At 47.8% G+C, this 15,600-nt stretch overlaps 1 protein-coding gene across 1 annotated transcript in view; it reads left to right on the top strand.

Moving 5' to 3' along the window:
* VWF (von Willebrand factor) overlaps positions 1-15,600 on the top strand; it is a 161,496-nt gene that overhangs the window by 83,277 nt on the left and 62,619 nt on the right. Inside the window, exons 26-29 of the mRNA XM_054177869.1 lie at positions 1,848-1,983; positions 7,653-8,992; positions 10,241-10,360; positions 12,832-12,975. Coding sequence (XP_054033844.1) covers positions 1,848-1,983; positions 7,653-8,992; positions 10,241-10,360; positions 12,832-12,975 — 1,740 coding nt within the window. The remainder of the gene's footprint in view (positions 1-1,847; positions 1,984-7,652; positions 8,993-10,240; positions 10,361-12,831; positions 12,976-15,600) is intronic.

Raw genomic sequence — 15,600 nt, forward strand, 5'->3', positions numbered from 1 at the left:
GAGAGCCATGAAAATGATCAGAGGGCTGAAGTAGCTCTGCCTATGAGGCCAGGCTGAGGGAGCTGGAGTTGTTTGGCCTGGAGAAGAGAAGGCTTTAGGGAGACCTAATAGCAGCCTGCCAGTTCCTGAAAGGGGCTCCAAGGAGACTGCAGAGGGACTGCTTGCAAAGGCCTGCAGTGACAGGACAAGGGACAATGGTTTGAAACAAGAGAAGAGCAGATTTAGATTGGATGTTAGGAACAAGTTCTTTAGCATGAGAGTGGTGGAACACTGCAACAGGTTGCCCAGGGAGGTAGTCAAAGCTCCACTCCTGGAGATATTCAAGGTCAGGCTTGACAAGACTCTAAGCAACCTGCTCTAGTGGAAAATGTCCCTGCTGACTGCATGGGGTTTGGACTAGATGACCTTTGGAGGTCCCTTCCAACTCAAACCATTCTGATTTTATTGCATGAAAAGAGGCCTTATACTCCAGAAATCATAGAATCCTAGAATGACCTAGGTTGGATAGGTTGGAAGGGACCTTAAAGATCTATGCCAACCTCCCCACCATGGGCACAGATGCCTCTCAATGAGACTCAACTGCTCCAGGCTGCATCCAACCTGACCTTGAACACCCCCAGGGAGGAGGAATCCAGGAATCCACTGGCTTCCTGGGCAACCTGCTCCAGAGTCTTACTACCCTTGTGCTGAAGGACTTCAAGCTTTTTCCTCTTTCAAGCTTTCACCTCTTACTGCATTGTTCTTGTGGATTGATAAGGCTGGATCCTGCAAAAGACAGAAGTAGCAGGTACTTGTTTAACAAGCTTCCACCTCTTTCTTACTGCATAAAGAGGAAAGTTTAAGTTTTTCAAAAGATCACAGAGTGTGAAAGGCATGAAGTACTGCCTAGAAGAAGATGAAATGCATGGGAATGGGGTGATAAGAAAAGCCCCCTCAATTTAAGAAGGCTTGAATGTGTCCAGAGAAGGGCAACAAAGCTGGGGAGAGGCCTCGAGCACAGCCCTGTGAGGAAAGGCTGAGGGAGCTGGGGTTGCTTAGCCTGGAGAAGAGGAGGCTCAGGGGAGACCTTCTTGCTCTCTACAACTACCTGAAGGGAGGTCATAGCCAGGTGGGGGTTGGTCTCTTCTCCCAGGCAACCAGCACCAGAACAAGAGGACACAGTCTCAAGCTGCACCAGGGGAAGTTTAGGCTGGAGGTGAGGAGAAAGTTCTTCCCAGAGAGAGTTGTTAGCCATTGGAATGTGCTGCCCAGGGAGGTGGTGGAGTCACCATCCCTGGAGGCGTTCAAGAGGCGACTGGATGTGGCACTTGGTGCCATGGTTTAGTAGTCATGAGGTGTTGGGTGACAGGTTGGATTTGATGATCCTTGAGGTCTTTTCCAACCTTATTGATTCTATGATTCTCTGAAGATAGGAGCAAAGTTCAACAGTGGAGTAAAAACTCTGATGAATAACTAACTTCTAAAGGGCAGAGTGGTGTGCTGTGCCCTGGCATCTATGATCAGAGACAAGTAGAGGATATTGGGAGAAAGAAATTATACCCATTGGAAAATGAAAATGCCATTTTCTCCTGTCATCTTCAGTGCTGGGTTAAGTGCTTCCAACATCTAAACCAAAGTGCTTATGAAAGAAGGCAATGCTTCCCTGTGTCAGGCTGGCAGTGGCCATAACACAAGCCCAGCATTCAGAACATATGAGCCCAGCTCAGAAGCTTTGTCATGTTGTTCTGGGGTGTGTTTGGGTTTGTGTTGTTGTTGCTCTGTTTCATTTTTCCTTTTGTAAGTGCAGTGATTAGCTTTGCAGTGGATGAAAACTGGCATCTTTATATCGCTGTGCTCTTTTGAAACAGGGAAAATACTCGATGAGCTGTCCCTGGATTGTGTCACTCCAGAAGAGTGTCCCATCTGTGAAGTTGGAGAGACCAAGATCCCACATGGAAAAAGAATAGTTTTGAGCAGAGATGATCCACAGCACTGTCAGTCTTGGTATGATAACTTTATGCAGTGCAGTATCCTGTTGAGTAGGATGAAGGGAGGGAGAGGAAGCACATCCATGTCCTGAAGGGGGCCTACAACAATGCAAGGAAGAGGCTTTTTACAAGGGCTTGCAGTGATAAGATCACAGTATCACGAAGGTTGGAAGAGACCTCAAAGATCATCAAGTCCAGCCTGTCACCACAGACCTCATGACTAACCCATGGCACCAAGTGCCACGTCCAATCTCCTCTTGAACACCTCCAGGGATGGTGACTCCACCACCTCCCTGGGCAGCACATTCCAATGATGAAAGATGAGAGGGAATGGATTGAAGCTTGAGGAGGGCAGATTTTGATTGGAGAGTAAGAATAAATTCTTGACAGTGTGGGTGGTGAGCCACCAGAATAGGCTGCCCAGGAAGGTTGGGATGTCTCCTCCCTGGAGGTGTTCAGGTTGGGTGAGACCTTGAGCAACCTGTGCTAGTGAAAGGTGTCCCTGCCAGTAAATTAGTGAATAGAATAGAATTAACCAGGTTGGAAAAGACCTTTGAGATCATTGAGTCCAACCTATCACCCAACACCATCTAAGCAACTAAACCATGGCACCAAGTGCCTCATCCAGTCTCTTCCTAAACACCTCCAGTGATGGTGACTCCACCACCTCCCTGGTTTGTTTTTTTTTTCTCTATCTTAAGGGGGGCTACAAGAAAGCTGGGGAGGGACTTTTTAGGGTGTCAGGGAGTGGCAGGACTAGGGGAAACAGAACAAAACTAGAAATGGGTAGATTCAGATTGGATGTTAGGATGAAGGTGGTGAGACACTGGAACAGGTTGCCCAGGGAGGTGGTGGAAACCTTATCCCTGGAGGTTTTTAAGACCAGGCTGGATGTGGTTCTGAGCAGCCTGATCTAGTATGAGGTGTCCCTGCCCATGGCAAGGGGGTTGGAACTGGCTGATCCTTGAGGTCCCTTCCAAGCCTAACAATTCTATGATTCTAAGATCATCCAGTCCAATGCCACTGCCAGAGCAGGATCACCTGGAGCAGATCACACAGGAAGGCATCCAGGTGGGTTTTGAATGTCTCCAGAGAAGAAGTCTCCAGCACCTCCCTGGGCAGCCTGTTCCAACCCCTCATCACTCCCTCCGATATTCTCTGTACTGCCCAGTGGCATATTGCACCACAGAGCAACTAAAAGCTGGTATCCCCTAGATCACAGTATCACAGTATAACTAAGGTTGGAAGAGACCCCAAGGATCATCAAGTCCAACCTGTCACCACAAACCTCATGACTAGACCATGGCACCAAGTGCCACATCCAATCTCCCCTTGAACACCTCCAGGGACGGTGACTCCACCACCTCCCTGGGCAGCACATTCCAATGACGAACGACTCGCTCAGTGAAGAACTTTCTCCTCACTTCGAGTCTAAACCTCCCCTGGCACAGCTTGAGACTGTGTCCCCTTGTTCTGGTGCTGGTTGCCTGGGAGAAGAGACCAACCCCTTCCTGTCTACAACCACCTTTCAAGTAGTTGTAGAGGGCAATGAGGTCACCCCTGATCCTCCTCTTCTCCAGGCTAAGCAACCCCAGCTCCCTCAGCCTCTCCTCATAGGGCTGTGCTCAAGGCCTCTCCCCAGCCTTGTTGCCCTTCTCTGGAAATGTCCAGACCTTTGGTGTGGATACTTTCCCCCAGTCATTTCTAATGCTGTGAACAGAGGAGGGGCTTTCCATCTTGGACTTTGGCTACATCTAATAGAACCTGAGTTGTAAACCTGGAGCAGCTATTAGCCCAGCCTAACACCTTAGTTCTGAATGCTCTGAACCTCGCAGAAGCTCTGAATAGGCATGAACACCGAATTCCTGGCCTCTTTCCAGGGCTAGCATACATCTGTGCTGTAAACCCAGGGCACGAGACCGTTAGGCTAATCAGTTAAGTGAATTTCGTTTTTCAGCAGCATGCACTAAGAGCCTAGAATTCCATCAAAAGGTTAAAAAGAAGGAGGGGGAAAAAACCCAAGAAGAGCCTTCCTAAATGAGTCTCTGTTCCCTAATTTTTGTAATCCTTAATAATAATCTATCTTAAACGTTGATTCGCTGGCTGCTGCTCACAAAAGATTTCAGAGCACTAGGAAAACTTACCTCACTAGGGAAACATCCTTTTGCATAGCTGTCACCTAATTTAGATGCCTACACCATCTGTACAAACAATAGAAAATATTGCACACACACACACACATGCACACACACACACAGAGAGAAAAAAAAGTAATGGATGTTGAGAGCAAATATCCAAAGGAAATTAGAAACTAGAAGAGGCTGGCTCGTAGTAGGATTAAAACAATAAATCTGCTCTAGCTGTGCATGAATGCCAAAAGTATCATAGTATCAGTCAGGGTTGGAAGGGACCACAAGGATCATCTAGTTCCAAGCCCCCTGCCATGGGCAGGGACACCCCACACTAGATCAGCCTGGCCAGAGCCTCATCCAGCCTGGGCTTAAACACCTCCAGGGACGGCGCCCCAACCACCTCCCTGGACAACCCATTCCAGGGCTTCACCACTCTCATGGGGAAGAACTTCCTCCCCACCTCCAGCCTGAATCTCCCCACCTCCATCTTCATTCCATTCCCCCTAGTCCTATCACTACCTGAGTAGTAGCTGAGGGGACACAGTCTCAAGCTGCACCAGGGGAAGTTTAGACTCGAGGTGAGGAGAAAGTTCTTCACTGAGCAAGTCATTCGCCATTGGAATGTGCTGCCCAGGGAGGTGGTGAAGTCACCATCCCTGGAGGTGTTCAAGAGGGGATTGGATGTGGCACTTAGTGCCATGGTTTAGTCATGAGGTCTGTGGTGACAGGTTGGACTCGATGATCTTTGAGGTCTCTTCCAACTTTGGTGATACTGTGATTCTTCAATTAGGAAGAGAGAAGAGCAGCTTGGAAAGATAGGGCTGAAACTGAGAGAACTAAGGTGCCACATGTAAAGTGCCACAGCTCTTTTCCTGGAGAGTGGCACCTGCTTCTGGTATTGACTTCTTCAGTTTGTACATGTTGCTGCTCTGGCAGTCAAATCAAGCATTTTTTTTAGGGCTTTGCTTGTTCATAAACTTTTCCTGCTCTATCTCTTGTCCAGTAACTCAAGGGTAATGCATTGACCTTCCAATATCTGAAGGGGGCCTATAAGAAAGCTGGGGAGGGACTTTTTAGGGTGTCAGGTAGTGATAGGACTAGGGGGAATAGATCCAAGCTAGAGGAGGGGAGACTTAGAATAAGTTCTTCCGCATGAGGGTGGTGAGAGACTGGCACAGGTTGCCCAGGGAGGTGGTAGAAGCCTCATCCCTGGAGGTTAAGGCCAGGCTGGATGTGGCTGTGACCAACCTGCTCTAGTATGGGGTGTCCCTGCCCATGGCAGGGGGCTTGGAACTAGAAGATCCCTGAGGTTCCTTCCAACCTTAACAGTTCTGTGATTCTGTGTGTTTGTCAGTGGAACCTCTCCTGATAACAGACTGACAGAAAGCATAAAATCTGTGCCTGGGAGCTGTCTAGAAAGCAAATGAGTTTCAGCCACATAGCTGCCTAAAAGCCATTGCTGGACTGACCTGGCAGACCTGGTTTGCTTCACAATGAGGCAAACTGTAGGCAGCTAACAGAGTAAAATCCTAGAATAGGAAAGATGCTTTCACAGAATCATAGAATGGTCTGGGTTGGAAGGGACCAACAAAAGTCATCCAGGCCAAGCCCCTCTGCACTCAGCAGGGACATCCTCCACTAGATCAGGTTGCCCAGAAGCCTGTTGAGCCTCACCTTGAAGATCTCCAGGGATAGGGCCTCTGAAATGATTTAGCAGACTCTGAGATGAGGCTAGATTTACCTAGACTTTATCCTTTACCTCCAAAGTGCACTGAGTTCCTTTGCTTTTTCCTGACTTCATTTTGGTTTGAATACTACTTTGGCACATGTTGATCCTCTGGGTTATTTGTCTCTCTTGTCTTCTTCTTTCCCAGGTTCTCTTTTTCAGGCCATTCTCTGATATTAAATGATGTATTTCATCTGTAGCTGTCATCTCTTTTTGTTCCTGTGTCTTCCCTCAGCATTTCTTCCTAACATCCAATCTGAATCTACCCACTTCTATTTTTTTTTCCCATTCCCCCTAGTCCTATCACTCCCTGACACCCTAAAAAGTCCCTCCCCAGCTTTCTTGCAGGCCTCCTTCAGATGCTGCAAGGCCACAATAAGGTCTCCATGGAGCCTTCTCTTCTCCAGGCTGAACAGCCCCAACTCCCTCAGTCTGTCCTCATAAGAGAGATGCTCCAGCCCTCTGATCATCCTTGTGGCCCTTCTCAGTTTGCCATAAATTTCCTGGATCTAAACAAAGATGCATGAAGGACTATTTGGGTTTATGTGGAGCTGTTTAACTGTTTCTGTATGGACATTCTTTTATCATTGTGTGAGTGATGTGTTAGTATAGAATCATAGAACCATAGAATCATGGAACCATAGAATCATAGACTCATGGAATCATAGAAACATAGAATCATAGAACCATAGAATCAACAAGGTTGGAAAAGACCTCAGAGATCATCAAGCCCAACCTATCACCCAACACCTCATGACTAACTAAACCATGGCTTTAACATCTTTATTGATGATCTGGACGAGGGCATCGAGTCCATCATCAGTAAATTTGCTGATGACACCAAGCTGGGGGCAGGAGTTGATCTGCTGGAGGGTAGAGAGGCTCTGCAGAGGGACCTCGACAGGCTGGGCAGATGGGCAGAGTCCAAGGGCATGAGATTGAACACATCCAAGTGCCGGGTTCTGCACATTGGCCACAACAACCCCATGCAGTGCTACAGGCTGGGGTCAGAGTGGCTGGAGAGCAGTCAGGTGGAAAGGGACCTGGGGGTGCTGGTCGACGGTAGGCTGAACATGAGCCAGCAGTGTGCCCAGGCAGCCAGGAGGGCCAATAGCATCCTGGCCTGCATCAGGAACAGTGTGGCCAGCAGGAGCAGGGAGGTCATTCTGCCCCTGTACACTGCACTGGTTAGGCTGCACCTGGAGTCCTGTGTCCAGTTCTGGGCGCCTCAGTTTAGGAAGGAGGTTGACTTGCTGGAGCGTGTCCAGAAAAGGGGAACAAGGTTGGTGAGGGGCTTGGAGCACAAGCCCTATGAGGAGAGATTGAGGGAGCTGGGGTTGCTTAGTCTGGAGAGGAGGTGACTCAGGGGTGACCTTATTGCTCTCTACAACTACCTGAAGGGGGGTTGTAGTGAGGCGGAGGTTGGTCTCTTCTCCCAGGCAAACAGTACCAGAACAAGAGGACACAGTCTCAGGCTGCGTCAGGGGAGGTTTAGGCTGGAGGTTAGGAGGAAGTTTTACGCAGAGAGAGTGATTGCACACTGGAATGGGCTGCCTGAGGAGGTGGTGGGGTCGCCGTTGCTGGGGGTGTTCAGGGCGAGGCTTGACAGGATGCTTGGTGCCATGGGTTAGTTGATTGGGTGGTGTTGGATGATAGGTTGGACACGATGATCTTGAAGGTCTCTTCCAACCTGGTCTATTCTATTCTATTCTAAGTGCCGCATCCAATCCCATTTTGAACACCTCCAGGGATGGTGACTCCACCACCTCCCTGGGTAGCACATTCCAATGGCCAATGAAATAGTTCAACCTGATGTTTCTTTTGCAGTCTGTGTGAGGGGAAGAACTTAACCTGTGTAGCCTGTGAACCGGTGGAAGACACCCTGATGCTGACAACCCCTATTCCAGAGGAGGACATTGAACTCCCTCCCAGCGAATACTCCTGCAGCAAGATGATGGACTTGGCCTTCCTAATGGATGGCTCCAGCAAACTGTCAGAGACAGACTTTGAACAGCTGAAGGCTTTCATAATTAGCATGATGAGGAAACTCCACATCTCCCAAAAGAAAATCCGAGTGTCCGTTCTACTCTATGGGACAGGCACCACCACCTATCTTGGCCTTAAGGACGTCAAGAAACAATCCCAGATGAGAAAAATTGTCCAAGGCATAAAATACATGGGGGGTGAAAAAACATCTGTCCCTGAAGTCCTGAAATATGTTCTGTATCACGTGTTTGAAAAGGCAGAGAGGACCAACGCTGCCCGGATCGCAATGCTCTTCATAGCGAACAAGTCCGAGGGCAAGCTCCGCAACATCGTCACCGTGATGAAGAACAAGAAAATTGCAGTGATGCCTGTGGGCATTGGCCCCCACATTAGCAAAGGACAGATCAGGTTCATTGAAGAGCAGTCACAAGATAACAAAGCCTTCCTAGTGAACAACATGTTAGAGCTGATGGATAGCATGGATCTCCTCATCGATCACCTCTGCGCTCTCGGACCCGATGAAAGTTCTCTGTTGCACTCTACGTCCGCTCCAACAATATCCAGCGTCTTATTTCCCTCCTTGGGACTCACAGCACCACCCCCCCTTTCAAAAGAGCCCACTGCCAAAAAGCTGGATGTTGCCTTTATTGTGGAAGGATCTGACCATGTAGGGGAGGAAAACTTCAGCATTGTCAAGACGTTCCTTGAGAGGGTGATCACGGGGATGAATGTGGGGCAGGAGGATATTCACGTCACAGTAATGCAGTATTCAGAGGGGGTCACTCTGGAGTATTCCTTTAGGGAAACACAGTCAAAGGAAAGTATTATTGAGAAGGTGAGGAGCATCCCCTACCAAGGAGGGAAGGCTACCAACACTGGGAATGCTCTTGACTATATTTCCAAGCATACATTTACAGCAGTGAACGGGGGCAGGCAGGATGTCCCTCACTTAGTATATATGGTGTCATCCAGTCCCTCCACGGATGTCATCACACGACCTCCCAGCAGCATAAATGTTATTCCCATAGGCATAAGTCCCAGTGTAAATATCCAAGAGCTCAGGCAGATCAGTCAGCCTAATGAACCAATTATCTTGCATAGTTACACTGCACTTCTCAGAGAAGCCCCTGAATTAGTGCTGCAGTCGTGCTGCTCCCGGAAACTCCCGGCAGGAATTCCAGGTAAGGTTGGACATCATTTCTGTGTCATTGCTCTGTGCTGTCTCCTCCATTTCACCCTCATATGACTGAAATCTGATGGGTTCTCATATCTCATTCAGTATCCTGTTGCCCAAACACAACATCAGGAGAAAAGCAGGAACTGAAACCTGCACATTTCACTGACTATAACTCTCAAGCCTTCCATTAAAGGGGATTCGTTTATTGTGTCTTCTGGTCAATATCATAGAATGGTTTGGGTTGGCAGGCACCTCTGAAAGTCATCTAGTCCAATACCCCTGCAGTCAGAAAAGACATTCTCCACTAGAACAAGCTTCTCAAAGCCTTGTCCAGCCTCACCTTGAATATCTCCAGGGATGGGGTCTCAATTCCCACCCTCTGCAACCGGTTCCGGTGTTCCGCCACCCTCATGCTAAAGAACTTGTTCCTAACATCCAGTCTGAAGCTGCTCTTCTCTCATTTCAAACCATTGCCCCTTGTCCTGTCACTGCAGGCCTTTGCAAGCAGTCCCTCTGCAGCCTTCTTGGAGCCCCCTTCAGGTACTGGAAGGTTGCTCTTAGGTCTGCCTGGAGCTTCCTCTTCTCCAGGCTGAACAACCCCAGCTCCCTCAGCCTGTCCTCATAGCAGAAGTGTTCCAGCCCCCTGATCATTTTCATGGCCTTCCTCTGGCCCTGCTCCATCAGGTCCATGCCCTTCCTGTGTTGAGGGCTCCAGAGCTGGATGCACTACTCCAGGACTAACCAGAGCAGAACAAAATGACAGAATCCCCTCTCTCACTTTCCTAGAATGCAGATTTCTCTGCCCCTTTTTCTCCTACCAAAAGGACAGCAGACACTACTTCTGCTTTATTATGTGTGAATAACCTTCATTGATTTGCTTAGCTTGGAGAAGAGGAGGCTCAGGGGAGACCTTGCTCTCTACAACTACCTGAAGGGAGGTTGTAGCCAGGTCTCTTCTCCCAGGCAAGCAGCACCAGAACAAGAGGACACAGTCTCAAGCTGCACCAGGGGAGGTTTAGGATGGATGTTAGGAAGAAGTTCTTCACAGACAGAGAGATGTGCTGCCCAGGGAGGTGGTGGAGTCACCATCACTGGAGGTGTTTAAAAAGAGACTGGATGAGGCACTTGGTGCCATGGTTTAGTTGATTAGATGGTGTTGGATGATGGGTTGGACTTGACGATCTCAAAGGTCTTTTCCAACCTGGTTAATTCTATTCCATTCCATTCATTATTTTTCTTTTTCCTTCCTCAGAGTTGTGCAACAAACCAATGGATGTCATGTTTCTTCTGGATGGAAGTTCCAATGTTGGAGCAGCAGAATTTGAGGAAATGAAGAACTTTGTCCGGGCATTTATTGAAAGTGTTGAGATCAGTATGTATTTGGCTTAAACATTTAAAGACATTTTGGTGGGGTGTCTTTTTTGCTTATACAGGACAAAGCAGCATCTCAGTATAGGTTATTAATTGTTTGAGGATTTTTAATGTTCAAATGTCTCATTGTCATCCCTGAAAGGAAGAGAAAAGAGAAGTTTATCTTGGGGAAATCAGGCCAGTTAAGCTTTGGATTCAGATGCAGTTCATTGTAGTCCCAAACTAAGCTATTCTGCTTTAGGTGAATCCAGTTGAGGGAATCATCTGATGAGGAAGACCTTGGACAGCATGTCTGATGAGTGCTGGAGGTTAGGAAGAAGTTCTTCCCAGAAAGAGAGATTGGCCATTGGAATGCACTGCCCAGGGAGGTGGTGGAGTCACCGTCCCTGGAGGTGTTTAGGAAGAGACTGGATGGGGTGCTTAGTGTCATGGTTTAGTTGATTAGATGGTGTTGGGTGATAGGTTGGACTCAATGATCTCAAAGGTCTCTTCCAACCTGGTTAATTCTATTTCATTCCATTTATACCCTGCTAGATGTAAGAAATGTGTGTGCCAAGCAGGTAAAGAGTGTGGAGGTTTAGCTATTAATCTATGTCAGAGTGGCACAAACACAGATTGCTTTGGGTTCACTTCTGGATAAGGTACAATAGACTTGAAAATGATAGTTCTAGTTTAGTTCTGATTGAATGAAAACTGGCTAATTCAGAGGGTTTGGGTTAGGTCTGGTCCCAGTGCAAGGCTTTGGAACAGGCATTTCTGGTTCTAGCCAGCCCTTTTTGCCTAACCTGGGATGCATGTTGGAGGAAAGATACTTTTTGGAACACTGAGTTTGCAGAGGATGTAATGAAGAGATGCACCTCAAGTTAGGTCATTTAGCACAGGTGTTCTCCATGCAGCCACCTGGGCAAAATGCTATGTACCCTACACATACATCATGTAGCCCATAATTCACAGAATCACAGGACTGTCAGGGTTGGGAAGGACCTCAAAGATCATCTAGTTCCAACCCCACTGCCATGGGCAAGGACACTTTGCACTAGAGCAGGTTGCTCACAGCCACATCCAGCCTGGCCTTAAAAACCTCCAGAGAGGAGACTTCCACCACCTCCCTGGGCAACCTGTGCCAGTGTCTCACCACCCTCATGGGGAAGAAATTCTTCCTAAGGTCTAATCTAAATACAGAATCACAGAAATTGAAGTTAGGGCATCACATGGTCTTGAGCCATGGCCATCCACATGGCAGTAGAATTTGGTTTAACAAAACTGGCATTTTCTTGGTTCAAATTTGGACTTTTTCATTCAGCATCAAACCCTTTCCTTGCAGCAAGCACTGCTGGTTTGTCCTTATGTTCACATGGAACCTCCTGTGCTCCAGTTTGCTCCTGTTGCCCCTTGTCCTGTTTTTGGACACCATTGCAAAGAGCCTGGCTCCATCCTCCTGAGACGTGTTTCTATGTTGCCAAGTTCAGTTCTGCAAGTCTGAGGTCTGTTTGCTATCTCTAGCAGCCCTCTGTTAATAATTGAATTTGTCTTGCACAATGTATGAAGAGTAATTGGCCATTGGAATGTGCTGCCCAGGGAGGTGGTGGAGTCACCATCCCTGGAGGTGTTCAAGAAAGGGTTGGATGTGGCACTTGGAGCCATGGTTTAGTTGTCAGGAGGTGTTAGGTATTAGGTAATTAGTTGGACTTGATGATCTCTGAGGTCTTTTCCAACCTGGTTGATTCTATGATAAGCAGACCAGGGTGTCAGAGAACAGCAGAAGGTGGAATTTGTCTCCATTCTTCTTTGCAGGTCATGCTTCCTGGTTGAACTTACAACCCATGCCTGATGCCTCTCACTCTATGATCTATGGCAGAAAGAAATCAACATAAAATCATAGAATGGTCCAGGCTGGAAGGGACCTCCAAAGGACACCTAGTCCAACCCCCCCATAGTCAGCAGGGACATCCTCAACCAGATCAGGTTGCCCAGAGCCCTGTCGAGCTTCACCTTGAATATCTGCAGGGATGGGACCCCAACCACCTCCCTGGGCAACCTGTTGTCACCCAGGGAACCTGGCCCATCAGACTGCTGCTTTTGCCAAGCAATGTGCACATAAAAAAGGAAAAAAGAGAAGGGGGGGAGAGGGGGGAAGGTGAAGTTTAGACAGTTTTGATAAGGTAAAGGAATAATTGGAGAGCACTACAGTGAATTTCTGCAGTGAGTCAGGTAAATGTGAGGCAAAATGCTGCATGTTGCTTGCTGACAGAAAAGCAGCTGCTTCTTGCATGGCTTTGATTTTCCTTTTGTCAGATGCATGGTTTGGTTTAGAACTTGTGATTGAGAACGCAGCTTTCACACTCTGATGCAAATCACTGTCTAGTTGTGCTTTAATGCAAAGCACAAGCCCAGTGTGTCCTTTAGACTTATTTTCCTTGAAGATGTTTGTAGACACTGTTTAAAATGTTTGCTTTCTGCTCTCTGCTTCAGGCAATACTTCAATTCATGTGGCAGTTCTCCAGTATGCCAGGCAAAACCATCTAGAAATTGCATGGAACGTGCCTCAAGAGCCTGCAAGGCTGGTAGAGATGCTGCACTCCATCCAACAAAGGGAGCAAGGTCCTAACAGACTGGGTGAGTGATCATGTGGATGATGATGCTAAAATAACAAGGCGGGGGGGGGAGGGGAAGCCCTAAACCAAATAGAAATGCTAAATATGTTCTGGTCCCAGCCACTAATTTCCATCAGTGCTGTTGTGAAAGGGTTCTGCAGTACATCTCTCAGGTTTTGTTCTCTCTCTCATATCTTTACTGTAAGTAGATTACTTATAAAATCACAGAATGGCTGAGGTTGGCAAGGACCTCAGACATCATCTACTCCAACCTCCACTGTGGGCAGGGACACCTCTCAACCAGACTTGGCTGCTCAAGGCCTCATCCCACCTGGCTTTTAACACCACCAGGGAAGAGGCACTCACAGTCTCTCTGGGAAACCTGTTCCAGAGTCTCACCATTCTTGTACTGAAGAAATTCTTCCTAGCATTCAGTCTAACCCTGCTGTCCCTCAGCATCAAACCATTCCCCCTTGTTCTGTCTCTAGACACCCTCATGAAAAGTCCCTCTGCAGCCTTCCTGGAGGATCCCTTCAGGTATTGGAAGGCCCTCCTGGAGCCTTCTCTTCTGCAGGCTGAACAACCTGAGCTCCCTTGGCTTATCCTCATAGCAGAGTTGCTCCAGCCCTTGGGTCATCTTTGTGGCCCTCCATTTTCCTTATTAAAACACATCCCTAAGTTACTTGAATATCTTAATGTGTTCTGGAAAGAACTTGACAGATTTCTTTAGAGTATTGAAATGGTTCTCAGGGTTGCATACATTATCTTTCAGCAAGCAGAACATAATTAAGAAGTAAGGACATTGATCATTAACCATTCAGCATCAATTGGTTGATTAAATGTTATCCAATGCAACTGCTGCTGGTGACTTCAGCAGCTGCCCTTGCCAGATGCTTGTTGCTTTGTTCTGAGTCAGTGCAGTTGATATGGTGTACACTTGCAGCCCAGAAAGACAACTGTATCCTGGGTTGCATCAAGAGAAGAGTGGCCAGCAGGATGAGGGAGGTGATTCTTCCTCTCTACACTGCTCTCATGAGACCCTACCTGGAGTACTGTGTCCAGCTCCGGAGTCTCTGTTACAAGAAAGATCTGGAGGTGCTGGAACATGTCCAGAGAAGGGCCATGAGGATGATCAGAGGGCTGGAGCTCCTCTCCTGTGAGGACAGACAGAGAGTTGGGGTTCAGTCTGGAGAGGAGAAGGAAGAAGAGGAGACCTTATTGTGGCTTTCCAGTATCTGAAGAGGATCTACAAGCAAACTGGGGAGGGTGTCAGGGAGTGATAGGACTAGGGGGAATAGATCCAAGCTAGAGGAGGGGAGATTCAGATTGGATGTCATGAAGAAGTTCTTCCCCATGAGGGTGGTGAGAGACTGGAACAGGTTGCCCAGGGAGGTGGTGGAAGCTTCACCCCTGGAAGTTTTTAAGGCCAGGCTGGATGTGGCTGTGAGCAACCTGATCAAGTGTGAGGTGTCCCTGCCCATGGCAGGGAGGTTGGAACTTTAGGGTCCTTGAGGCCCCTTCCAACCCTGACAACTCTTTGACTCTAGGAAAAGAGTTTAGCAAAGCATTATCCTGTGACTTTCACTTCCCTCATCCAAGTTGCTGTGCTGATCCCCCAAGCACTTGGGCTGGCACAAGGCTGGTGGCGGTGCCAGGGAGCGCGGATCTACCTGAGGCAGCGCCTTAGCTGAAGAGTTGTTTGTGAAACATCATCTTCTCTTCCAGACAACTGCACCCTGGAAAGACATGTCCACTTCAGTTTTCATGTGCTGAAACACAACACAGATTTCCCACTGGGTCTGTGAAAATTCAGTACACACACACACATCACTTGGAAGGGGTGAGCAAACAAATGATTCTCCTGCAGCATATCTGATCTTCCACCAGACACCCTGAGAATTTTGTTCTCCTGGACTGCAACCACATTTGCTCTGGCAGCCACCTAGCATTAGGGTCCTATAAGAGTTGAGGAGTACACAGATTTTTTTAATATTTGTGGGTTGGGTTTTTTTTTTTCCCCCCTTCCTTTGGTAGGGTCTTTGGCCTACTTCAGGCTGTAAAGAGTTATTGGTAGAGAAAAAGTGAGAAATAAAACCTGACTTCCATCGTTCGCAGGAGGATTAAGCCATGATTGCTTTCTCAGCCTGGAGAAATAAAAACACCAGATGGCTGATGAGACTTCTATAGGCTCATTGTGGGATGAATTGTTAGGTACAAATAGATAAGTTCCACGAAGAACTTCCATTTAATGTGTGCAGTAAGCCACGCTGAGCTGCAGGAGAAAGGCAGCAAACACGGCCTTGGGGAAATGAAATGGGAGAGGCAGCCACATGACATCCTCGTTAGTGATTTGTTTATGTCTCCTTGGAAAATGCTCAGAGATCCTGATGAGGGATGGGGTAGAGCAAACCAAAAATGGGACAGAGTGGAAGCTGTTCCTCCCAAATGAAGTAATGAAAATAAGGCACTGTGGTCCTGCCCCGCGCCTTGCAACCTGTGTGAATTCAGCTGGGCAGGAGGCTCAGCAGGCAGGGGAAATGCATGGTCACTCATGTAATTACAGAAGACAGAATTAACCAGTAGGAAAAGAAGGTCACCAAGTCCAACCTATCACCCAACACCATCTAATCAACTAAACCATGGCGCC

Source organism: Dryobates pubescens, chromosome Z (assembly GCF_014839835.1).
Source record: "Dryobates pubescens isolate bDryPub1 chromosome Z, bDryPub1.pri, whole genome shotgun sequence".
In the NCBI taxonomy this organism is placed as follows: domain Eukaryota; kingdom Metazoa; phylum Chordata; class Aves; order Piciformes; family Picidae; genus Dryobates; species Dryobates pubescens.